Raw genomic sequence first — 21,194 nt, forward strand, 5'->3', positions numbered from 1 at the left:
TATAAGCGTAGCTAAAAAAAAGCTCACGCACTTCAATACCTAACCACTTTTTCGTTTTATTCTAAAAAAAAGGTTACGCAGTCAGTGACTATTTGCAGTATGCACTAACATTTTGGGGTGCAACCGTAGGGTAATAATCACTCGAGTGGTGGGAGTAAACATCTCGAGATATCTCGAGTGATCTCAATAATCGAGTACCACTCGATTTTTCACTCGAAATCTCCCATCACTAAGAAAAAGGATAGTAGAAGATAAGTTCTGTTCTATTGAATGGTGGTTGGCAAATGTGTTTTTGTGATTGATAATTTGTAAAATGTCGATGAGATTTCTTCGTTGGTAATATTAAGATTAAGTAGTTTCTATTACTCTAATCTATTTAGCTGTAACTGGAACAGGTAAAATAGATTTTGAGTTTCTAACGTATTTATATTTTTATGTAAGTATGATGAATTTCAGTTTACTAGGCGGGAAAGGGAATTCGCTTCAGCTTTCCCTTTTTTCCATTTTAGTTATTCTGTAATTGTTTCATTAGTACATTGGAAGGATCATTAATGATATTCAATTTACATTTCAGATATATAAATATGTCTAAAGAAGAAGTACTCTTAGAACTTGTCTTGGACAAATTTTCAAATATTAAAGAAGTTCTTAGTGGTACGAAGGACATTGAAGATTTTTTAGTTAAACTTAAGTTAAATGAGAATGAAGAAGTAGATGTTATTTTAAAGAAAGCAAAAAATTTGATCGATTGTCTTTATGATCACTCCGTTATAGTCAAAGACGAATTTTATAAAAAATACAATGCACTTGAAAATTTAACTGAACAAGAAAACAATGGTCATTGTGAGAAGGCTGTTGAAGAAAATTCATCAAATATTGAATCTGTAATGAGTACTGAAAATTTGGTAAATACTGAAATTGAAAATCAAACGCAAGAAAATATCGAACATGTTGAAGGTATCATTGAAGAAGAAAGAGATAATCTCAATGTAGAAGAAAATGGAGATAAAGAAGTTGAAGAAGAAAATCATAATAATTTGGAAGAAGATCCTTTAAAAAATTCAGAAAGTCCAAATATAATTGAAAGTAGTATTCTAGAAGACAACGAGGAAAAGGAAAATTTGGATAATGAAAAGCAATCATCAGACCAAAAACCGATATGTGAGGAAAATAAACCAGAACATAAGTCTTTAATTCGTTTAGTTGATCTTAGTAAACTAATAGATCCTAAGCAAAAAAAATCTGTTAAATTTGATAGCTCCATAATAGTTCTAACAAGCTCTGATGAAGAAACTCAGACTCCAAAGAAAACAAGTGATGCAAATATGGAATGTGGTCTTTTGAAGTCAGCTCTTAAACCTCCTAATTCTGATGGTGATAATTGTTCAAAAAGTAAAGGAAAGGAGTTATTAAAACATTTAAAATCATCAAAAACTAAACATAAAACAGACTCTGAAGAAAGTGATAGTGATGTAACAGTTTCTAAAACGTTACAAAATGAAAAGAAAACTAAAGGGCAATCAAAACATGATAAAACTTCTTCTAAAGTTTCGTCAGATTCAGATGTCCAGGAATTTCAAGAAAAAGAAACTGGTTCCAAAAAATATAAGAAGAAAAGGAATTATGAGGAAAATGGTAACAAAAAATCTATAAACAAAGATGTTATTAAAGATAACAGTCAACATAATTCTGAATCGGAAAGTGATAACTTGTCAGGGGACGAAAATACCACAAATAAGGAAACTGAAGAATCTAAAGACGGATCCTTACGGAAGTCTAGAAGACTTAAAAATAATCAAACATCCAAAGAAAAAGAAAGAGCAAGTCTAAAAAAACTGTTTAAACGCACACTAACTAGAGGTAACGTTTCTTGTTCTGAAACAAAGAAAAAATCGAGAGAGGAAAGTAGCAGTGATTCTGAATCTGGATCTATTAGGAAAAGGAAAGTCTCTGGAAAGAAGTCAGATTTGATTGAAAAAGAGTTATCTGATACATCAAGTTTATCAAATACTGAAACTGACATTAGTGCTACTAAAAGCAAAACTAAAAAAAATAGCACTAAGAGAACAAACGACAGTATACTGCATACTGCTTCTTTAAGTACAAAAGATGAGAAGTTTAAGTGTGAGGTATATATACCACTTCCTCGTATTGAATGTGAACGGATGAAGGAAATCTATTTAAAAAATAAGGAAATCTTTGAAATAAAAAGGTTCGTAAAAAAATTACACATGTAATTAGCACATAGTATTTAATAATACCTGTTTTTAAATTTTAAAATATGTCCTACAAGAAAGTGTACAAATTAAGAACATTACACAATAAACAAATGTTTGTATTATGTTTTGGTTGCGAAATGTGTTATTTCCGATGCTTTGGAAAAGAATCCATTTTTTCTAATATTTCAAGATACATAATGTCAGATTATCAAAATTTGATACCTGCACCTAGTAATTATAAATCAATTCTAGTAATTCTGCATTTCAGGGGGGCTTTCGTTTTGGCAAAAATAGCTATTAACAACTTATATCAGTTCAGAGTAACTCTAAGCTGCTATTAGCTATTAATAGCTACTATTTTTGCCAAATCGAAAGGCCCTCAGTTATGAGTAGTCGGATTTGCCAACTGTGTACAGTATAAAAAAAGATATATTTAAAAATTACTCTGTTTTTAAGGGAGTAAATGACTACAATAATAATTCTTTGGATTTTCTAAAAACTAAATAGGAAGTGATCTATATAATTATATAAGAAATGTGTATATACTGGGTGTTTCGTAACTGGACAGCCAAAATGAAATGTCGTATGTAAAATCGAATTTTAAACATGAAATAAAAAATAATTTTTTTCAGATCGGGTTTCGTTTAGGAGGCATCCAGTTATAAAAATGCTTTATTATTTTATTATATATATATATTATACCGGGTGTTACGAAATTCGCGGACACGGACTATGGGATCATGTTAAGCTAGATAATGTCATAAAAAAATGTCTATCATTTTTCAATCAGACCGATATTTTTCGAGATATGGCAGTTTTAAATATCCAAAAATAATACAAATTTTCAATTTTTAATCATTTGATAAACAATTATGACAAACGAATTGTTCAAAATTTCCACCCCCTGCTGCTAAACATGCTTCAGCACATTGTGCTACAGCTCGAATGGAGTTGCGTACCTACTATCTCTGGCGTTATTTGTTGTATTGTTTGAAACTGACAGCTCTATAACAATTAATGACAATTCAAAAAGCATTTATCAATACTTTGACATCGTTAGAGTACAGTAAAAGTACCTGTCAATACAAACTGCAAAATAATAGGCCACAATTATTCAAATCGTGAATAGTATGATATGCTGATGGCTCTCGGAGCTTCAAATAATCGTGCAGGTGAAGCAGTGCGGTTGGCTTGGCAGAGGCGATCCATTTGCTTGGCCACCTCGTTGTCCAGACCTAACGCCATGTGATTTTTTATTTTGGGGCTTCTTAAAAACGTTGGTGTACAGAACAGTGTACAGTGGCAAATTTGAATGAATTGCAGAACCGCCTATTTCAATCAATTCAGCAAATAACACCAGAGGTCCATTAGAGCAGTAGCACAATGTGCTGAAGTATGTTTAACAGCAGACGGTGGAAATTTTGAACAATTGTTGTAACTCGTTTGTCGTAATTGTTTATTTAATGATTGAAAATTGAAATTTATAAATATATATCTTTAATATTTTTGGATATTTGATACTGCTATATCTCGAAAAATATTGGTCTGATTGAAATGTCATAAAGACACATTTTTAGCACCTTAAATAGCTTAATATGATCCCACAGTCCGTGTCCGCGAATTTTGTAACACCCGGTATATATAGTAGATGTTCAAAAATGCCACCGTTTACATTGATATATGCCTGACGATGTAAAACAAGTGAAGTGACAGGATCTTGCTGTTTTTTCATGAAAATTAATACTTTATTTTAAAAACTTAGTAGAAAACGTCACTGAAAGTATTATTCTCCGCTAGCCACTACTTTTTCCTATTTATCCAAGAGTTGACCCATTCTTTTTGCATCTTCATAATAGTGGGCGGGGTAGAGCTTCCCATTTAAGCGTTTCCAAGTAGATTTTCACCAGTTTTGCAACATGGGCAAAGGTAGGATTTTTGTTTGGGGCGGGCCTTGAAGGGCCAGCTAGTCAGCGGGCTAGTCCGACCAAAAGGATATTGAATAGTTTTTTTTTGTTCTGGGGTGGGCATCGGGCTCTCTGGTGGGGGGCGAGAGTTATCATGCTGCAAAATCATTGTCATGTCTCTGTTCCTATACTGCCCTTTTTTTCTTCAATGTTTGGCTAAAACGCATCAATTGTAGTCGACAGCAATCTCCTGTTATTATTTCATTTGTTTTGAAGCTTAGAACCGTGGTTATTCGGCTTTACCGATGATGTTTTTGCATGGCTGGACTTACCCCACGACAGAGATTATATTTTGAAATAAATTGGAAAATAATGTTTTGCAATAATTAGAAACTATAGCTTTGTTGCAAGTAATTAAACCTGAACAGGATCGACACAATAATAGTAACAGATTAACATAAACATATGTAGAAGAAATCTGTAAATATAATTTAACAATGTTAAAAATTAAATGAATAATAAAAATGAAGTTGTAAATTAAATTAAAAATATAAATAGTGTAATTCAAAAAGAGTACGAGTACAGGGTGATTCACTATATTTTGATCCCCTATTAACTTTTTTGTTTTTAGAGTTATAAAAAAATGTTAAATACAAAAGTTGTACGATTTTTTATATGGAGTTTTCGAAAATGATAGAAAAACAAGTTAATGAAGTCCAAACAAAATGTCTGCGGATGTTAACTTTATTAATTTAAATGGAACACCCTGTATATTATGTATGTGGATTGATACCTGTCAGCAATGGCCTTCCATATAACATTATCCATGAGTAATTAGGCCTCTCACGGCCTGATTAGTGATATTTAGTTAAAATACGCATTTTGGACCCTATCAATGTCCGATATGTCAAAATATATTACAACTAAATTTGTAAATCCTTACGCAATTGGAAAATAGGTAGAAATGCCTGAAAGAGATCTAACGATTGCAAGATGTGTTATTTTCTTAATAAAAAAACCTTTTCGTTTTTTAATAGTATCTCGCGTATTGTTAGAGATGGACCCGACAAACACTATATGACTATGCTCGAAAGGGAACGATCTATCGAAATATGTAAAAATATACAGGTTGTTCCATTTAAATTAACAAAGTTGACGTTCGCGGCCATTTTGTTTGGACTTTATTTGTTTTTCTACTATCATTATGGAAAGCTTCATAAAAAATCGTACAACTTTTGTATTTCACATTTTTTTATAACTCTAAAAACTAAAAAGTTACTAGGGGGGGGAGGGGTTAATATACATATAGTGAATCACTCTGTACAGTAGAGGTTAACCATTAAATTTAGTTTCTTTTTTAAAATTGCTATAACAATTTTAAATTATTTTTACGTATTTTTTTTTGTTTAATGTATATTTATTTATTTTTTTGTATATCATTTGTTCAGTAGTTAACGGTTAGTTATTTCTGTGTTAACTGATTTCATAAAATTTCCAGACCCAGGTTTATGTAGACATTTATTTATACCTAAATTATGTACACTTATAGTTCATGCAGTTCCTCAGACTACAGCCTGTATATGGATTTTTTACCTATATTAACTTTTAGATTAACTAAATTGAATTTGTCAAAAAAACAGAAAAGATCCCGAGGAGCCAAAAATGATACCGACAAATCATCCAGTGATGATGGAAAATCTAAAAGTAAAAAATTAAAAAATGTTGCATCTGAGAAGAAACCTTGTTCTGAGGAGGAGGTATCTACTGACGATGAACCTTTTATGGAATCAAAGAATAACGACATAAGTGAAACAGACCAAGACTTAGGGGAAAGTACAAATAATAAGGATGAACAAATGGCAGATATTGTTGTGGTGAGTTAACAAAATGAATACCTTTGTACATATGAGTAAATTGTTTATTTTAGGAAAAATTAAAAGAATTTGATGATGAGAAAAAAACACAGTCTAGCAATAGCGAATCAGAAGGAGAGTCTAATAATAGCGAAGCTCAAAAAAAGGTAAACATATTTTAATTAAGCAAAAGTAAAATATCGTTGATTTAGATTGTTACTTTAGCTATTTAGTTTAGTACAGCAACTTTTTTACTTAATGTTTCCTTCGTGTGGAAATGTATATACAGGGTGGGTCAATAGAAACTTTCCACCCCGATTTTTTTGGTTTACAATAAAAATCTGGGAAAACGCTCGGACACGTCGACTTTTGATTTGAGGGGGAATTATTTTTCAGTTTTTTTCATCCCCATAGCTTTAACCGCCTAGCTGGAGAGAGAACAACCCCCCAAATTTGAATAGGGGATAGAGGTCATGCCATGCCTCTTTTTAAAGGTCTCATCAAGTTCTTTATGACCCTACAATTTCGCCTCATTATTTTTATCCTTAACGAAATGACAGCTTGTCAAAATAAAAATAAATAAAAATACTTACTAATTTATTAATTAGGTCTACACGTGAACTTTATCTAACAAACTGTTCAAAATGTCCGCCATTAACATCCATGCAATAATAAAATTGATTCTCTATCTCTTCTCTAACATTCTGCAACATATCGGCAGTTATCCTTTGACATTCTACAGTTATGCGTTCTTGTAGAACTTGAAGAGAAGCTGGCTGTGTTTTATAAACTGTAGACTTCAAATGGCCCCAGAGAAAGAAGTCTAGACAGGAAAGATCAGGGGACCTTGCAAGCCACTCAATAGATCCCATACGGCCAATCCAATGACCTCTAAAATTTTTGTTGAGGAATTGCCGAACGGGGGCTGCATAATGGGCTGGAGCCCCATCTTGTTGAAAAAACACTTCATGTTGTGACAAGTTATTATCTTCAGCAATGACCTCCCTTATTCTAGGAACAAAATTGTCTTGATACATCACAGCCAGCTTCTCTTCAAGTTCTGCAAGAACGCATAACTGTAGAATGTCAAAGGATAACTGCCGATACTTTGCAGAATGTTAGAGAAGAGATAGAGAATCGATTTTATTATTGCATGGATGTTAATGGCGGACATTTTGAACAGTTTGTTAGATAAAATTCACGTGTAGACCTAATTAATAAATTAGTAAGTATTTTTATTTATTTTTATTTTGACAAGCTGTCATTTCGTTAAGGATAAATATAACGAGGCGAAATTGTAGGGTCATAAAGAACTCGATGAGACCTTTAAAAAGAGGCATGGCATGACCCCTATCCCCTATTCAAATTTGGGGGTTGTTCTCTCCCCAGCTAGGGGGTTTAAGCTACGGGGATGAAAAAAACTGAAAAATAGTTCCCCCTCAAATCAAAAGTCGACGTGTCCGAGCGTTGTCCCAGATTTTTATTTTAAACCAAAAAATTGGGGTGGAAAGTTTCCGTTGGCCCACCCTGTATAGATGTGTAATAAAAGGAATATTGAATGTGGAACAGAAACAAATAAGTTTTGTAGGTTTTTACATTTTGCGAAGATCTTGTTGAGAATTGGAACGGTAACCGATTGTACATAGAAATAATATAATAGAAAGAACGTTAGAAACATAAATAAAAGAATGAGTTTGTTTTTTTGCTCCGTCTTGTTTTGTCATTATTTTTACGATAATAGTCATTTTTCTGTAAATGCATTAATTAAAAAATAAAAAGTTGTTTTTGTTAAATGAAGAAATAGTATTTTTCATTACAATTACTTACAATCCACAAAACCTATATGTTTTTATAAACAGATCTCTTAAAAATTATGTTAAATTTATTGTTTGTTTTTGTCTTGATCAATTTTTTTAAATAGCAATCGGTTTTTTTTATACAATTTCATAGTTAGTTATAGTTATTAGACCGTAGTTATTAGGGTGTAGTTGTGGAGTAAATTGGGACTGCAGCAAATTATGAGATGATTTTTCTCATAAACCTTTTTTTTTAAGAGTAAAGTGAACATCCTAAAAAATTTCAATTTTATGTATTGTGTTCGACTATAATTACAATAAATGTTCAACTTCAGCACTATTTGCTGATGATAAAAAACGTAAAAAATTAATTTGTTTATTAGGGTACTGCGAAGCTACAAACTGTGTAAATTTAACATTTGAGTATTGTCGATTGTTTTAAAATTTTTATTCCTTCAGTTAAATGATGTTTTTCTGAAACTAAGGTATCTACTTTATTCCAAAAAAAATTTCTTGGAATAGTATGCTGTGAATTAATTTTTAATGATTTTTTTGTAAATTAAAGGCTTTGTTGTGCAAAAGTTGGAGGTTGTTTACGAATAAATAATAATCATAGCTCAAAAAAAAATCGAATGAAAAGTTTAACAAAATCGTTGAAATAGATTTTCAAAATTAAACATCAGCCTTTGTTCAAAACTTATTTGTTTTTGTGCCATAATCAATATTCCTGACTTTTGTTACAGGGTATATCAAAAAATTATTTATTTGTTATAGAAAGATGAAGAAAAGGCACCACAGGACAAAACTGATGATGAAGAGGTATAAACTTTAACACAAATAGTAATTGCATAAAATAATTTTTTTATTACAGAAAGAAAAATCAGTTGATAATGTAAATGAAACAGAAATGGTAAAAATAATTGAAATTTGTTACTTCATAGCACATTCGGTTGTAAGATTTCCATCTTGTAAATCATGTCTTTTTTTTTTTCAGGAGGAGGGAGGTGAAACAAAGATTAGTGAAGACGAAAACAGTCAGGTAATTAAATTCATTGAGATTAATATAGCACACACATCAACTTGAATTATTCATAAATAACATTTTTTTCCAGAAGGGGGATGACGAAAAAGAAAAAAATAGTGAGGACAAAAAGGAGAAGGAACAGGTAATTGAATAAAAAAAAAATTAATTTCATAAATCAAATATCTTGATATGCGAATTGTTTGGAAGTACATAATATATTTGTTAACCTCTTGAACGCTGTTGACGTATATAATTGGCATGAGCAAAGTCAATAAATAGTGATTATGACAGATATATACGCTACTAAATAATTTGTGTGTATGTCTCTGCTTACGACGGAAAAGTTCGCTTGCGGGTATCTATTGTGTACTAATTGTAAGATATATAATGACTCGCGTGGTATAAGTTGTTTTACTTCGGAATACTTTTGTATCTCATGTGTTTCACGAGTTCTACATTCTAGCAAATATATTAACTCAGGAAATAGGGTCAGACCTGCTGGATGTTACGTGGACGTATTCAGGTATTGCACCTCGCACTTTTCCATTTACCGGTAATATGGGAATCCATATTTTCCTTCTCTACATACTGATGGCAAGAATTATATGTATTTGCAACAATTTTAATACTATATTTGTTTTCTTTTTATTTTCTTAGAATATAAATACAGTATACTGTTTGTGATGACCGCAATTCTATAGTAAACTGAATATGGCGTATAAATACGCTAGTGCAAAAAAAAACCAAACTAGCGAGGAGTGCACTTCTTGCAACGGATCAAGGCGTTCAAGAGGTTAATGAATATATATATCAGAACAGAAGAACATGTAAATGTGACTGTAATTTAACAACTATTTTTAGAAAGCTGAAAGTGAAAGTGATAGTGATAATGAGAAAAAGAAATCGAAAAAGAAAAACTGGCGCAAAGATAAACTTCTGACAGTAAGGATTGATAGCAGCGATTCAGAAGAGGAGTTAAAAAAATATCATAAGAAGAAAGATCAGTCAAAAGACGAATCATTAAGGTTAGTAAATATTATTATATCACATTGCGATTTAAACATTTTTTTCTTGTTCACTGATTTATATGAAAGTATTAATAAATAATATTTTCAGCAGCGACTCTGAAATAAAATCTCCCATCATAAAGAAAAGGTAGGTAGTTGTTATCCACTAAACTTGCAAAATTTAATGATTTAACATTTTTTCAAGTTTATGTTCTTCTGTAAAATCATGACAGCAGTCTTATTTCTTTTTTTTCTTTGTTACTTGATTTAATTTAATGTTTAATCTTAACAAAAAAAGAAATACAGACACTTAATAGGTGATAAAAAAGTCATATACAGCGTGTTCCGCTGTAATATCCGGAAGAGGGAAAAGGTTATTATTTGTGGGTTTACGACAAAACGTCACTCTTTGTAAAAACTTCTGCTTGTTCCAAGACGGTCAAAATTGTTAAAATATTTGTCATTTTTTATACAGGGTGTTCAGTACTTAGAAAAATATTGTTAGTCGCCAAGAGTAAAGTACCGTTACTTTTGACAATATCGAAAAATATTATCAGGGATGTCATTTAGGATCCACAGAGGATTAAAATTATTATAATTTTTTTTAACAATGCGGGCGGCTAATTTCTATGTACCACTTTATTTGATATTTGCAAAATTTATGCAATAATCAATTTCTTTTATTTTTGTTGTCAATTTACTGGTAATAATATGAAAATTTACATAAACAAAGAATAATGTAATTTAAATTTACAAAAATCAATTTTTCTCAAATTTATTGCCTCCAATTTCTGCACAAGTTTTAGCTCTTCCAATAAGTTCTCTATAGACATTTCATATTTCGTATAGAGGAATATTAGCAAATGTTTCTTTTATTCTGTTTTTTAAAGTGTCCACATTATTACCAAGCGGATCAGCATAAACTTTTTGTTTTAGATTGCGCCACAAATAAAAGCCCATTATTGTCAGATCGAGACTTCTAGGAGGCCATGGAACAGGACCTAATCGTCCTATCCATCGATCTTTAAAATGTTGGTCCAACCATTCTCTAATCATAATTGTAGAATAATATGAATGACCATCTTGTTGAAAATAAGCCCTCTCTCGGTGTGCTCAGTAACTGCAAATAAGAATGCTGGTTCAAGTTTCCCTCTAAAATAGGGTCCAACTATTCCAAAATAAGAAACGGCACACCAAACGTTAACTTTTTTTTGAATACTGTCTTCTATAATTAATCCGAAAATTAGGATTTTCCGAGGCCCAGTATCTACAATTTTGAAAGATAACTATTCCATTCGTGGAATAAGTCGCCTCATCCGAAAAAATAATATAGTGCGAAAAATTTCTGTTTTCGAGATGGTGCTCATCCACCCATAAACAAAATTCCAACCTTTTAGAATCGTCCCCTTCTTCTAGTGTATGGACAAACTTTGGTTTATAAGAATGTATTTTATTTTTTTTAACAATCTGTAAACGAGACTTACTAACCTTTCCAATTTCTGAAGCTCTTTTTCTTAAAGATGCTTTTGGGACATTTCTTATTGATTGCATCACTAATTCTACAACATTTTCTTCTTCGTTAACCACTGTTACCCTTTTCTTTTTTAATACAGGACCAGTATTTTTAAATTTATGTACAATCCGTTTTATAGTCTTATCTGTGACTATTATGTCAAGCCATTTCTCATTAAATCGTCTTTGTACTGCCACTAATGATATTTCTTCACCCAAACCATAGCACTGAACAATAAATACTTTTTGTCCAAAAGTGAGCATTGTAATCTTAAATAAAATATTACTTAATTAATCACGAAGTGACTTTGACAGAAGATAGCAAACATTATTTATTTGGTTGTTATAGCCGCAGCATCCGTCAATTTAAACTATATAGCACCCACAATCAGGTGCTCGCCTTGTTTAAAAAAAAAATTCAGCAGAAATTAGTGAAACCTGAAATTTTGAATCCCCTGTGGATCCTAAATATCATCCCTGATAATATTTTTCGATATTGTCAAAAATAACGGTACTTTACTCTTGGCACTAACAATATTTTTCTAAATACTGAACACCCTGTATAAGAAATGACAAATATTTTAACAGTTTTGACCGTTTTGGAACAAGTAGAAGTTTTTACAATTGTGGGTTTGGGGTTTGTGACTTTGTGGATTTGGAGTTTGTGAGTTTGAGTTCGTATGTAACTTTTAAATTATATGTAATTTTTTTTTTTAAAAGAATATATAGCATTACTACATAACCTCAAATATGACAAAAAACAGTGTATTTTGCACTTTTAGGTTAGGATATCTCAAAAACCTGACGTGATAGAGCAATTCTGTGGCCAGATTCGGATTCAGCGCACCAAAATCCTTGGGGAATGCATATTAGTGTGTCTGCTTCTTGACCCTTGTTGACCTGTGTTATTAGAACACATTAAGTTTCATCTATCTACATCTTCAAAGATATTTGATCAAATATTATAACTCTTTACTTTATACCTCGGAAACTAAGCATTTTTTGGCCCAGATTTCCTTTTTTTTATTATTTTGAGTAGTTCTGTCATCAGGTAAATCAGGGTTTAAAAGCAGGATATCCTCCATCACACAGTATTTCGGCTTTTGTAAAATATTTTTAACTTATAACCATACAGCAACATGAATACAAGCTATGATAACTTGGATGACAAAACTTTTATTTTCAAATAGCTCCAAAAAAAAGTTAATGGGATTCTAATTTGGTGAACTAGGAGACCATAGTAAGGATTCACTTTTAAAGGCATTTCTTGATTGAAAAATTTTCTGGGAACAAATGTCGAAGAGGTGAAGGTTATCCGACCAGTTCTGAATCCCACTCTTTTCTGGGACTATTTGAAAGAAGAAGTTTACCGTGACCCAGTTGTTAATCAAGATGTCAACTTGTGTTTATGCTACCAATGTATTAATGGACAGAAATGAGCTGCAGGTTTACACTTCCATATCTTGTGAATGTTTTTCTTTGACGTAAAAAGGACTTATTTGAACATATTTTATGACATTTTTGTAATATTGTTCGTTCTTGATAAGATTTAAATGATGCATTTACTTTCTTTTTTTTTGATAACTCGAGAAGGAAGTCCAATCAGATACTCCACATTTCATGTTTTATTTGTTTGTTGAGATACTCTATGTGATTTTAACGCTTTTCTTATTTGAATTTTTGAATTCTTGATTAGTTTTCAAACCGAAATTTTCTAAAATACTTATTTGAATTTGTTTAAAGTTTGAGTTGATGTTAACATATTTTAAAGTCGTTGTTATTGTTTTGTTATATTTAAATTTCATCTTATTCTAGGAAAGTGAAGAAAAGAGTCAGAAAAGCTGTCGTTTCATCCGACTCGGATGGATCAAACAAAAATAATCGAAGTTCTGGCAGCAGTAAAAAAACTGACAGCTCCGACGAAAATAAATCTGATAGTGACAGTGACAAGAAGGAAGAAGTAACTAAGTAAGATGTTAACCACAATAATTTTATATACAGGGTGTAACTTCGAATGGGGTAATATTTATACGGAGACTATCTTTGACCTTTAAAAACGTATATCCTAAGTTTGTTTTCTCAAGTTCCTTTGTGTAAACTAAATTTTTTTCAAACTTTTATTCCTAATCATACCTCGCAAAATGACGACGCTGGAGCCATTCTCGCTGTGCATGTTGAATTAACAAAAAAAAAGTACTCATTTGTCAATAAATTGTTAGACTCAACTTATCGAAAATCCCATACATAATTCTCTTCACAATGTTATTTTAAAGATATGCTCAAAATTTAGAGTGAATAGAATGAAAATTGTTAAAATTATGCTGCGTTTCCTTTGAAAAAATTGCGTTTCGGAAAAACGCCTTTAAAGTTTTGAAATATATGCTATACTAATGTACATTCATTTGAAAATTCTTCTAATTGAACACAAACTCTTTTCAATGACATCTGTTGTTATTAATGACATCTGTTATAGTCGGGTATCAAAATAATAGGCAGTGATTTAATCTTTAGACCGGCTCACCATTTTTAGCAGTCAACACAAAGAGAAGTACGAGCCGTTTGCAAATTCTTCATATAAAATTGTGTGTGCCGCATTCTCCCACAGCAGTCGATACTGCACAGTTTTAGAAATTCTTCTGCTGCAGCAAATTCTAGACTTTCATTGCTGTTTGGTGCGTGACGTCACATGGATTTCGTTTGGCGTGCACTGGATATTCCTCTACTGCAGCAAATTCTACACTTTCATTGGTGTTTCAATTGGGCTCGGTTCATTCGGATCCAAGTATTCCTCTTGGTACAGGCAAATAGGCGTACACGCGGGAGAAGTCCAACGATATCTTTCCGTTAATTTAATTTAATTGTGTTCGTAATTAATTTATTAGAGATTTTGAGTTTGTATTCTTAAAATAGAGAGTAATTCAAGCTCTACAGTGTGTTCTCGTAATAGTAANAGAGATTTTGAGTTTGTATTCTTAAAATAGAGAGTAATTCAAGCTCTACAGTGTGTTCTCGTAATAGTAAGCGTCCTCATCTAACAAGGCAGGAAGATCAGATGATAAAAAACTTGTATGAAGAGTTTATATCACGAAACCAAAACATTAGTGTGTGGTGCAGTTGAAATGTGCAGTTCGTTAACAAGAGTGTCAGTGAGAAGTGCAATAAGGAGTGACAAAGAAGACTCGACTGCAAAACAGAAAAAAAGGGTGGAAACTCGCAGAAGGAAAAAGATAGATGGTGATGACGACACAAAATATGCGAATCACAGACAATTCATGGATGGTATTTTAAAAATGAGCTTCCGACAATAAAAAAAATTCAGGCTGCACAGGATCAAAATTTGCCTAGAATATCCAGAAGGGTGCTTTTGCAAACTATGCGTGACATGAATTTCCGTTTTATAAAATGAAATCGAAAGAGTATGCTGATAGTAAAAGAGGAAATAATGATATGGCGAAGAAACTATTTAAGACAAGTATTAGAAGTTCAAAAAATAAATCGTAAAATATATTACACGAACGGAACATGGAAAATTTAAGGTCATACGATGACAAAAGTATAGCAAGATGTTAATATCCAAAGAAAACGGCAGGCATTTCTGGAAAGATTTTCGACTGAAGTGATAGATAGTAGGCAGAAGTGTATTCTGTGTATTATTATAAGTGATAAAGTGTGATATCCGCGGCGTGCCCATCAGGTAGGTGTAATTGGGTGGTGATGGACCATCACCATCTGAAAGGATGGCACAATTGTTGAGAGGATGACAACCTTTATAAGCCTTTTAAAGTAAATATTACGGTACTCTGGTATAGTAGTATTAGAGAAGTTAGAAATCAAAAGGTAAGGTCCTGCAGGTATCTATGTGCCGCAGGTAGTCATTTTGGAGCAGTCGGACTTGCTTTGGGAAAGAGCTCGGAATTTCAAAGAAAACAATTGTTGTGGTATAAAACATTATTCCAGAAGGTTCAAAGCATCTTTTAAATCACTTAAAAAATAGTGATCTAACTCATTCAACAAATATTTTTTTTTTTTTTTTAGAAAAACAACTCGAAAAAGGATAAAAAGGACCAACGACAGCAGCAGCAGTGACGAAGATAAGTCGACTAGGAAAAATATTAGAAAGGTACAAAGGATGGCATATTGTTTAAAATAAAATCTGACATAATTCTTATTAGGTTATAGGTCGGGACTCTCTATCTGAGACCACGAAACAGGCCGAGGCCGAGGAGAAAGAACGTAAGGCCCGTATCGCAGAAAAACAGAAAAAAGTAGGTTTTGCTACTCATTTGTATAACTTTTCTTCAAGGAAGTGTTGTGTTTTTCTAGTACAATAAAATATTTGAGTTCACTGCCGATTCCAAAGTGGATAAAGTGGTTCTAGATTACGACGAAGAAAAAAAAGAGGAGTTGCTGGCTGTGGACAAAAAGGTTGTGAAAAAATTGAAACCCCACCAAGCTAGCGGTGTCCAATTCATGTGGGACGCTTGTTTTGAGTCCATTGAAAGGGCTAAGAACACCAAAGGATCTGGCTGCATTTTAGCACACTGCATGGGTCTAGGAAAAACATTGCAGGTATTCCAGAAACAGTTGTTTGAAATATAAAATAACTTAAAAAACGGACTTTTAATTGCGAATTGTCTCAATAAGAATTGAGTGTTTGAGAGTTGCTTTTTATATTTCGGGAATAGAGAATAAAAAAAGAAATTTTCCATTCCGAATGAGGTACCTCTAAAACATGCATTTTGGACACATCAATCACTTCTTCAAGTATCGAAAAATCGTTGACCTTGTAATTTATTTTTGATATGCGTGAATAAAAAAAGTCATTTGGTGCCAAATCAGAGATGTACTGCGGATGGCTCATCAATTCTTAAAAAGTCTGTTGTTTGTGTTGATGTGTGAGAGCACGCATTGCACTGATGAAGAATGATGTGTCTTCATCATTTGGTTTCCCTTATTTTTCTGAAGGCTTCTGGCGAACAAATTATTGTGTACCATTCAGAATTGACTGTCAGACGTTGCACTAATAGTACAGTTACCATATTAGTCCAATAAATGAAATTTGTAATACATGTAAATCAAGTGGTAATTGGTTTCAGATTGAAACTTGGTTTAATCGTTAGTATAGGCAAAAAGAAATAATATTTCCCAAAAAGTATCGGTTTAAAACAACAAGATCGTTGTTTAAACAATGATTATAATCTAAAAATTACCAAAAATGGAGTTTTTTAGCTGTATTAAAAAGTTTTTGCTTTTGTTTATACTTATAGGTTTTCAAAAAACGCTTCATTTGAGACCTGCTAAATTAAAATCCATTAACAATTTGTTTAAATAATTGCAAAAAAACAGCAAAATTTGAATTTGCAATAAATAAAAGAAAAGAGTATAAATCTTCTTTAAACTGCAGTAAAAGTTGTATTTTGTTACGCTTAAGAAACCCTGAAAATTTGGTAAAAAACATATTTATTTGTTTACGAGTTTTTGCATTTGTTTATTAGAAATAGCATTTTTTCTATTGCAAAAACGCGGTTCTTAGCGTTATAATAAAGTTCCTTATGAGGGCTCATTTGTTTCGTCTTGACTTATATTTTCAAGATATGCAATTGGAAATTGTAATTTCATAAGCTAACCTCCTCAAAACGGCGTATAAACAAATAGTGTAATTTGTTTATAAGATTTTTCGTTAATAACTGTGAAGAATGAATATTTTTTAAAGCCCCTTTGATATTCGTAATCCTGGTAATTTTTCACGAATTGGAAAAAAAATTGTTCTAGGACCATTTTTAACCCAGATAGCGTTTTTTTTTTTTTTTAATTCATAACTTGTTTATTTATAAACATTAAGACTTGAAATTTCGGGAATAAATCAATCAACCCTTAAACTTCATAATAACGTTAAAGATATTGAAAAAAATGCATTTTATAGTAATTTTTAACTCTTTAAAAACGTCCTCGAATACATTTTTACACCTGAAATGTGGTGGGGAAATAAGAGAGAAACGTTCCGAGACTTCAAATCTTAACTACCCGAAAATTTTGCGATATCTCCGGTAATTGTGGATCAATTTTAAGTTTTTTTTTTAATGTGGGGTAGCGCATGAATATAATAACTGCACGGTCCATTTTGCAGTATTTAATAATTAATTTGTTATAAACTATTAATTTTGTAAAAAAAAAAAATTTTCACATTTTTTCGAAAAATATTTGTTCACAATTTATTCACAATAAACAATTTTCTTAAAAAACAATATTTTTATGTAAAAAAATTTAGGAATTGACATTTTATTTAATTTTAATGAGAATTGACTTTTTGGATGTAATATGCATAATAGTATTATTTTTTTAAAATATAATATGTAATTTATATATTCAAATATGTTAAAAAATAATACTATTATGCAAATTACATCCAAAAACTCGATTCTCATTAAAATAAACTTTATACATAAAAAATACATGTCATTTCCTGAATTTTTTTACGTAATATTTTTTTTTAGGAAAATAGTTTATTGTGAATAATTATTTCTTGAAAAAATGTGAAAAAAAATTTTTTTTACAAAATTAATAGTTTATAACAAATTAATAATTAATTATTGCAAAATGGACCCTGCAGTTGTTAGATTAAAAAAAAAACGTTAAAATTGGTCCACAATTACCGGAGATATCGCAAAATTCTCGGAACGTTTCTTATTTCCCCCACCACATTTCAGGTGTAAAAATGTATTTGAGTACGTTTTTTAAAGGGTTAAAAATTACTTTTAAATGCATTTTTTTCGATATCTTTAACCCTTATTATGAAGTTTAAGGGTTGATTGATTTATTCCCGAAATTTCAAGTCAGGTATAAATAAACAAGTTATGAATTTAAAAAAAACGTTGTCTTGGCTAAAAATGGTCCTAGAACAATTTTTTTCTTTTAATTTCCTGAAGAATTACCAGGATTACGAATATCAAAGGGGCTTTAAAAAATACTCATTTTCGCAAAGTTATTAACGAAAATCTTTACATTACACTATTTATTTATACGCCATTTTGAGGAGGTTAGCCTATGAAATTACAATTTCGAATTGCATATCTTGAAAATATAAGTCAAGACGAAACAAATGAGCCCTCATAAGGCCCTTGATTATAACGCTAACAACTGCGTTTTTGCAATTGAAAAAATGCTATTTCTAATAAACAAATGCAAAAACTCGTAAACAAATAAATATTTTTTTACCAAATTTTCAGGGTTTCTCAAGCGTAACAAAATACAACTTTTACTGCAGTTTAGAGACGATTTATGCTCTTTTCTTCTATTTATAGCAAATTTAAATTTTGCTGGTTTTTTGCAATTATTTAAAATTGTTAATGGATTTTAATTTAGCAGGTCTCAAATGAAGCGTTTTTTGAAAACCTATAATTATAAAAAAAAGCAAAAAATCCTGTTGGAGAACGCTTTTTAATACAGTTAAAAAACTCAATTTTTGGTAAATTTTACATTGTAATAATTGTTTAAACAATGATATTGTTATTTTAAACCGATACTTTTTGGGAAATATTTTTTTTGCATAAACTAACGATTAATCCAAATTTCAATCTGAAACGAATTTTTTTACATTTTTTTTTTTTTTTCATTTATTGGGCTATATGTCCAGTTGTTTCAAAAAAGCTGGCGACCATTTGCTCTTAGAAGTGCTTCCTACCCGAACAACTTTTGTTGGTTTTGGCTCATCTTGGAAGACCCATACAGTCGACTGCTGTTTATTTTCAGGCTTATAGACGTAGATCCATGACCTGTTATGATGTCATAGACATGTTTTGAAGCAAGGCAATCATATTTCTTAAGCATTTTTTACAACCAACCAACAACGAACAAATTTTTTTGGTGGCCAAATGTTCATGCAATATTGAACGTACGCTGGCCCCACTACTGACCGAGGATGCCTCGATCTCATTATAAGTCACATGACGATCTTGCAATATCAGTTTATGCCCAGCATCAACGTTTTCTGGAACAAAAATGGATTTTGGAGGAGTCTCACGAAATTTGTCAGTCAGTCAAGGCCACGATTGAATCCTGTATATAATCGATATACAGTGTTGGGATAATCCACGTTGAAAGTTGTAAAAAATATTTGCTTGGAAATGTTCACGACTTAATTCCATTTTTGGGATGATAGGGACGTTGGTTGTCAGATGGCAGCACCAGGATCGTCCATTCCCGAAATATAAAAGGCAACCCTTGTAATTACAAGTTTTTCAAATATACTAATAATAATTTTTTAGTAAATTCTAATAACTTCTTTCTTTTTAAATTTTCTTGCAAATTAGCAATTTTATGTTTTTAGTATAGGTTTTTATATTTGACTTTAATAATTGTCTTTGGTATCGAAATAAATTAACTGTATTTGTTGAAATTAATCGAACATCGAGTACATCGTTTGTTGAAATATAAAAATACAATTCAGAATGTCAAATTTGACATCATACAATCCGTATAAAATTATAAAAAAAAAAACACCCTGCATGGTAGTTCAGTAACTTAAATTGAGTTTAGGTCATAGCCCTGTCTCATACCTTATTAAGGAATGCGAAAAGTACAGGAGTTCGTAAGGTTATGGTCGTATGCCCTCTTAATACAGTACTAAATTGGAAAAGCGAATACAAAAAATGGATGCCAAGAAATGATGAATTTGAGGTTTTCGAACTGGTGTCCTCCAAACAAAATTACGAGAGACAGTATATTGTCACTGAATGGTGCAATGACGGAGGCGTTTTGATAATCGGATATACCATGTTTCGAAACCTTAGTAATCCCGACAACAAAAGGCTAAGCAAGAAAATGCGAAATGTGTTTAATGAGGGTTTAGTAGACCCAGGTATTGTATTTTTTACGTTTATTTTTAAAACTTGGGAAACTCGTATGTGTTGGTTTTAGGACCTGATTTAGTTGTATGCGATGAAGGGCATCTATTAAAAAATGAAAAAACCCACCTCAATATTGCCATGAACAGGATTAAAACTTTAAGAAGGATCGTACTTACCGGCACTCCGCTGCAAAATAATCTCAAAGAATATTGGTGCATGGTGCAGTTCATAAAACCCAATCTCCTAGGGACCTACAAGGAGTACTTGAATAGATTCGTGAATCCAATCACGAATGGACAATACACAGACTCTACACAGCACGACATTCTGCTTATGAGGAAGAGATCCCATGTGCTCCATAAACTTTTGGATGGCGTCGTTCAGCGCAGAGATTATGCTGTTCTTGAGCCATACTTGCCCCCAAAATATGAGTACGTTTTGTTTATCCAACTCACGGAAACACAAGTGAAAATTTACAGCCATTACATGGATAGGTTTGCCCGTCAGAATGACGGTTCCAATAGAACGTCATTTTTATTTGCTGACTTTCAAGAGTTACAAAGGATATGCACTCATCCCCGGGTTCTCCTCGATAAGTCGAACGAAAGGAAGGAAAAAGAGCTTGATGAGGATTCTGAAGGTTCACTGAAAGATTTTATCGATGATGGAGAAGCCTCCTCGGAAAAATCGTCTGCAAGTTCATCTTCAGGATCAAATTCTGATTCTGATGGTTCCGGTAAGGACAAAGATAACAGATCTAAAAGAAAGCAGCAGAGGGTACGTGTAACAAGAGCACAGGCAGCACAGAGTAAGTTCTTATAATTTTTTAGCTATTTTTGTAGTTGTGAAATGGAAGCGTTTTAGGCACACGGAGAAAAAATTGTTTTTGATGTTACTTCTAAACACATATTTTGCAATATATGAACAAAAGTTTTTCTTCAACATTATTTTGATAGCATAAAATAATTTTTAAATGTATAACATGTAGATAACAATGCACTTGTGTATAAAAAATATTGGTTTTAGTTTAAAA

At 31.7% G+C, this 21,194-nt stretch overlaps 1 protein-coding gene across 4 annotated transcripts in view; it reads left to right on the forward strand.

Moving 5' to 3' along the window:
* The first annotated feature begins 251 nt into the window (after positions 1–251).
* Positions 252–21,194, forward strand: part of LOC108907208 (transcriptional regulator ATRX homolog) — a 28,429-nt gene continuing 7,486 nt past the window's right edge. Inside the window, exons 1-16 of one of the 4 annotated variants that reach the window (XM_018710777.1) lie at positions 252–436; positions 575–2,212; positions 5,733–5,997; positions 6,051–6,143; positions 8,547–8,591; positions 8,644–8,682; positions 8,767–8,811; positions 8,885–8,938; positions 9,658–9,821; positions 9,913–9,951; positions 13,131–13,283; positions 15,351–15,435; positions 15,488–15,580; positions 15,639–15,884; positions 19,851–20,172; positions 20,232–20,969. In XM_018710777.1, coding sequence (XP_018566293.1) covers positions 585–2,212; positions 5,733–5,997; positions 6,051–6,143; positions 8,547–8,591; positions 8,644–8,682; positions 8,767–8,811; positions 8,885–8,938; positions 9,658–9,821; positions 9,913–9,951; positions 13,131–13,283; positions 15,351–15,435; positions 15,488–15,580; positions 15,639–15,884; positions 19,851–20,172; positions 20,232–20,969 — 4,009 coding nt within the window. In that variant the 5' untranslated portion in view covers positions 252–436; positions 575–584. The remainder of the gene's footprint in view (positions 437–574; positions 2,213–5,732; positions 5,998–6,050; positions 6,144–8,546; positions 8,592–8,643; positions 8,683–8,766; positions 8,812–8,884; positions 8,939–9,657; positions 9,822–9,912; positions 9,952–13,130; positions 13,284–15,350; positions 15,436–15,487; positions 15,581–15,638; positions 15,885–19,850; positions 20,173–20,231; positions 20,970–21,194) is intronic. The other 3 variants (XM_018710776.1, XM_018710778.1, XM_018710779.1) reach the window with 3 other exon arrangements.

This window comes from Anoplophora glabripennis, unplaced genomic scaffold (assembly GCF_000390285.2).
Source record: "Anoplophora glabripennis isolate ALB-LARVAE unplaced genomic scaffold, Agla_2.0 scaffold273, whole genome shotgun sequence".
NCBI classification, from domain to species: Eukaryota; Metazoa; Arthropoda; class Insecta; order Coleoptera; family Cerambycidae; genus Anoplophora; species Anoplophora glabripennis.